Genomic DNA, 5510 nt, shown 5'->3' on the forward strand with positions numbered 1-5510 from the left:
TCACTGTTAATCTTTTGGCTAGATACAACAATGCACCTACATGCAGACACTGGAATGGTGTTAAAGACATTTTCCACTACCTTAAAGGTATGACATATTTGGGCTTGTTCTACACCCATGAATCATCGAGAAAAGCCGCCGCCCCCCTCAATCCTCTAGTTGATTCTCGCCTCGTTGGTTAAGCAGATGTTGGTTATCTGTCTAACCCACATAAGGCAAGTTCTCAAACAGGCTATATCTTTACTGTTGAAGACACCGCTATATCTTGGAGGTCTACTAAGCAAATGCTAGTTGCAACTTCTTCAAAACATGCTGAGATTCTCGCTCTCCATGAAGCATCGCGTGAGTGCTTTTGGTTGAGAGCAGTCATGGAACATGTTCGAAGTACTAGTGGTCTTACATCCGTTGTTGACCTTCCTACAACAATCTTTGAAGACAATGTAACATGTATCGAGCAGTTAAAGAAGGGATACATCAAGGGAGACAACACCAAGCACGTAGCGCCGAAGTTCTTTTATTCTCACTAACAACAACAACATCAAAACATTGAAGTCAAACAAATCCATTCCCAAGACAACTTGGCCGATCTCTTCACCAAGTCATTACCCAAGTCTACTTTCCAGAAGCTCGTTCAAGGAATTGGTATTCGTAATTGTTTGAGTTGAATTGCTTGAAGTTCTCTTATTTGGAAGTTATGTCTAACTTAGGGGGAGTATCCTGAAGCATACTCACTTGATCTTAATGTACTATTTTTCCTACGATTAGGAGCATTTTTTTCACTGGGTTTTTGCTACCTAACGGGGTTTTGATGAGGCACCCATCCTGGGATGATCATACTTGATTGAGTTCACTATTTTCGTCTTGTTTGACGTTTGTTTTAGACATTATGCATACTTCTCACTTTTCTCCTTAGTCTATGGGTTTTTCCCCATGCCTTGGGTTTTACCATAGCGAGGTTTTGTGAGTTTTACTACCACTGCATACTTTCTTTAAATTTGAGACTCACGTTCACCCGTTGTGTCGATGGTTTCATCAACTATTCTACCTTATCTGTTGAAGATCTGATGCGATGATTTGTTGAGTATTTACACTCTCAAGGGGGAGTGTTGCAGTCATATTTAGAATAGGAATGTGATTGTGTAAATCCTAGTAGATATAGGGATATATCTTATATTCTTATTAGGAGTTGATTACCTATTAAGAGTTGTAATCCTAAATGGATAAGGTTTTTACTTATCCCACTACTATAAATAAAGGCACAATGGGGGTGATACAACACACACCTTACAATTAAATCTCTCTCTTCCCTCTTGCTACCACCGGGCCCCTCTCTCTCTAATCCCTTAGATTAATTCAATTAAATAGACCTACAACAATATATATATATTTGAATGTTGATTTCTACGATGGCGGAGAAAGAGGAGCCAACTACAAAGACAATGTAATGGTTGGTATAATTCCGAGGCAATGCCGGCCAAGAAACGCCAGTGTCACTCACTCTTGTTTCCATTTCGCATTTTCTGAAAAATTTGTACCAATTACCAACCATCTTCATTAATTGGAATCACTGGATTTACTATGCTGTCATTGCTCACCAACACCACCATTGCTGCCACCGCCTAGGTGATATCGTCCACTCCAAAGTCGGTCAGAGACTTAATGGGTTGTATTCAGACGAAAACTAACTCCCCAAGTCATGACCTTCAAGTCCTTGACAAGTTGAAACGCGACAACGGCTATGTCAAGGGGAGGACTGGAGGAAGACCCGTTACCCAAAAACAATCGAGGAAGGAGATTAAGCCGGTGTCCAATGGGGAGGATAAGATTGCTGATGGTGGTAGAACCGGTGGAGCTGGAGGAGGAGGAGGAGAAGGTTTAGTTGTTAGAGAGAAAGAGAGAGGTAAGAACGGTGGGAATGTTTCGGGAAGGATGACGTTGGAGAAGATTGGAGGAGATGATGATGATATTGTGGATGGCTGGCCAAAGTGGCTGGTTGAGAATGTGCCTCAAGATGTCTTGGCTGGTTTCGTTCCAAAGACTGCTGACTCCTATGATAAACTTGCTAAGGTAATATCACTCCTCTAGACAGACTCCACTTACTAATTTGTTTGAATAAGGATGTTGGGATTTCTTGGTGGACAAGCAACCTGAATTTGGGTTTTGATATTTTTTTTGTTTTGTTGTAGGTAGGGCAGGGAACCTACAGCAATGTGTACAAAGCTCGTGACAGGGACACCAAAAAGATTGTTGCTTTGAAAAAAGTCCGGTTTGACACATCAGAGCCAGAGAGTGTCAAGTTTATGGCGAGGGAGATAACGATGCTACAGAAGCTAGATCATCCCAATATCATCAAGCTTGAAGGGGTAGCTACATCAAGAATGCAGTATAGTCTATATCTCGTCTTTGATTTCATGCAGTCCGACTTGACTAGAGTAATCTCACGTCCTGGAAAGAGGCTCACTGAACCCCAGGTTGGCATTTTTCCTCGTCATCTATCCCTACGCCTAAAAATTTGTTTTATCTATATATGTTCTGTAGCTTTTGGGCGTATACGTGCGCATAAGTACAGATGAACTAAGAGTGTAACGGAAATGGTGTGGAATTCATAGTAATAAATGATCAGACGGACAGATTTAGGTAGTTTTTTTATTCCTTTTTCTCTTTCATACAGGTCAAGTGCTATATGCAGCAGCTTCTTGCTGGTCTCCAGCACTGCCATGAAAACGGGATTTTACACCGAGACATTAAAGCTTCCAACTTGCTAATAGACAGAAATGGGATGTTGAAAATTGCAGATTTTGGGCTTGCAAATTTTTTCCCTCCGAAGAAACGTCCTCTTACAAGCCGAGTTGTGACACTGTGGTACAGAGCGCCAGAGCTCTTGTTAGGTTCTACAGATTATGGAGTTGGTATTGATCTTTGGAGTGCAGGATGCCTGTTGGCAGAGATGTTTGTTGGGAGGCCAGTTATGCCTGGGAGGACCGAGGTAAAATGATTTTATCCTAAACTTCGTTTTCAACACCAGAAACCTCAATTATATTCACACAAGGAATCATCGATGATCCCACCATCATTTTTGAGAACTTACATAGGCAGAGACATTAATTTGTGTATTCAGGTTGAGCAACTTCATAAGATCTTCAAGCTTTGTGGTTTACCCGGAGAGGATTACTGGAAGAAAATGAAGTTACCAACAAGCTTCCGACCACCACAACATTACAAACCTAGTTATGAAGAATTCTTCAGGGACTTCTCAAGTTCATCATTTGATCTCTCAACAACACTTCTTGCTCTGGACCCGGCATCTCGTGGCAGTGCTGCTTCTGCTCTCCGAAGTCAAGTGAGTACAATCCGAAGCTCTTTCTTCGTGTAATCAATATTTTCCGTTACTTCTTTTTGGTCCCTAGCTTCCCTTTCATTTGGCTCACCAACTGCAATCTGCATCTGAAATTTGGTCCCTAGCTTCCCTTTTAGTATCAGCTCAACATGTATTTACAAATTGTAAATTCTTTCTGGTTTCAGTTTTTTAGTTCGAGTCCGTTGGCATGTGACCTTTCAGCTCTACCAGTAATGTATAAAGATAAGGACGAACGCACTCACACCAAGGATCCGAAGAAGTATGCAATTTCAAATTTCAATTATACATTGCAATTTACTTTCGTTCACTATTTTGATTAATTTAGGCATAACAATAGACTGAAAGAAGGCAAGATGACCCAAATTATAATTTATAATTTGTTTTTATGAAGTTTTTAACATTTGATCAAATCTTACTTTACATAACGCAAATTGGGATGATGTACCCCTTCAAGCTGATGATATCGGGATGATCAAATTTTGCTTTACATAATATTAACATTTGATCAATACATCCTTCTCGTGAATAATTTTACAAATTCATTAGCGTATCAATTGCATTTTTCCATCTTTCATTACATGCTAGATTTGCTGTTTCTGTTTTTTGGGTGGTTAAGAAGGCATATTCCGATGTTCGATTGATATTAGACATGGTGCATTTTGTTCATAGCAAAATGGTTTTCTGTAATGAAGAGTTGCAGAAACGGAACCCTCACAACGACTGTCATGAATCTTGTAAAAATCTTAAAGAAATTTTGAAGTCTAGCGAGGGCTTTTATTTAAATGCTACCAAAACACAATTGCTAATTCGTGTGCTTTTCCATCTTAATTATGTACCAGGAGGACTTCCAAACCAAAGCAACTGTCTCAAACAAATCGCGGACTGGTTCAGAGAAAGGTTCAAGAGGTCAGAGGAGGATTTGAATCTTCCAATGAAGTAAATTCTGCACCTTCATAAATCTCTGATCTTAAATCATGATTTTTATTTGAATTATCCATTAAATTAATCCTTTTCTTAGTTCCACTTAATTGGGTAATTCAGTTAAGCTGTTATGTGTTTCACAAGTTTCGTGGCGGTGTCTCCCTAATTTAGTAGTTTTTAGAAGGGAAATGAAATGTGTACATTACTTTGATCGATCCAAATGTTAGACTTAAACATGGTGTGCGTACGGAAAAAAAGGGTAAGTGAATACCATCACCTTACATAATAAATGAAACTATCATTATCCTTACGAAATTCTTTGCAGAAACCTGTAAAATTAGAGAATTTTCCGATCTGTATTCTTCTCCTGACTAGCTAGTGTAAGTATTGAATTACTATCGCCTCTTATTTATAAATGGAGTTGTAATATTGTACTGCATATGCATGCGATTGATATACATATACGCATAGCTCATGACGATCGATGTACATATATGGTTTTTGTACTTGTTTAGTTTTCGCAGCTGGAAAAGAAGGCGGAACCAAACATGTACCGGCAAGTAATGGGAAGTTTGCACAGCCAGGATATGGGAAGCATCCATAGCGAAACGGGAAGCATGCATAGCCAAGACCAAGACCAAGAGACAGGCAACAGTGCAAGCAGCAGCACTTCCTCCTATACTTTCAACACAAGCGGAAGAAGAAACAGCATATATGACAACTTGCATGCATCTCTTTCTCCAATAATTCGGTCTCACCAAAAACGGTTCCCAACCACCGAGGGTCATCCTAATGCTTTGAAGAACATCAATCCCGATATTCTTAAGAACATCAACAACTTCGCGCTCTTGCAGGCCTCGATAAAAGATATCATCAACCATACTGAAGGCAGTGCACTGTCTCAGTTCCGCAGATCTCATTCAACATTGGACTTCCGAAACATTGATCTGGACAAGATGTGATAACTAGTACAGTGTGGATCAGACTGGACTAGGATTGAATAGACAAACGGAACACATATTCATCAGGCCAATTAAGCTGTTATATTCTTCCATGCGCGCTATTTACAAGCTTATAATTCTTTTTCCTCCATTTTGCGGTTTCTATTCAGGGAATTGAGTTTGTGCTATAAATAAATCTTTGTATGGACCCTTTCTTTACTCGATTATTTATGCTAAATTCTCTTGGGAATAAATAATTTACAATGACAGAGAAGTAGTAATTTTTATGA

General features: G+C 39.5%; 1 protein-coding gene across 1 annotated transcript; it reads left to right on the forward strand.

Moving 5' to 3' along the window:
* Positions 1-1659: 1659 nt before the first annotated feature.
* On the forward strand, positions 1660-5241 carry LOC103960059 (probable serine/threonine-protein kinase At1g54610). Its single transcript, XM_048582025.1, has 7 exons — positions 1660-2067; positions 2187-2471; positions 2672-2986; positions 3119-3340; positions 3523-3617; positions 4198-4294; positions 4795-5241. Exons 1-7 carry the CDS (start codon positions 1660-1662, stop codon positions 5239-5241), a joined length of 1869 nt encoding a protein of 622 aa, XP_048437982.1.
* Positions 5242-5510: the final 269 nt, after the last annotated feature.

The sequence above is a fragment of a genome, unplaced genomic scaffold (assembly GCF_019419815.1).
Source record: "Pyrus x bretschneideri cultivar Hongxiangsu unplaced genomic scaffold, Pyrus_bretschneideri_v1 Contig18, whole genome shotgun sequence".
NCBI lineage: Eukaryota > Viridiplantae > Streptophyta > Magnoliopsida > Rosales > Rosaceae > Pyrus > Pyrus x bretschneideri.

Excerpts from the sequence above, each read along its gene's own strand:
- LOC103960059 (XM_048582025.1), top strand. The coding sequence starts at position 1,660 with ATGGGTTGTATTCAGACGAAAACTAACTCCCCAAGTCATGACCTTCAA. Across the intron at positions 2,068-2,186 it reads CCTATGATAAACTTGCTAAG|GTAGGGCAGGGAACCTACAG; the intron begins GTAATATCACTC and ends GTTTTGTTGTAG. Across the intron at positions 2,472-2,671 it reads AGAGGCTCACTGAACCCCAG|GTCAAGTGCTATATGCAGCA; the intron begins GTTGGCATTTTT and ends TCTTTCATACAG.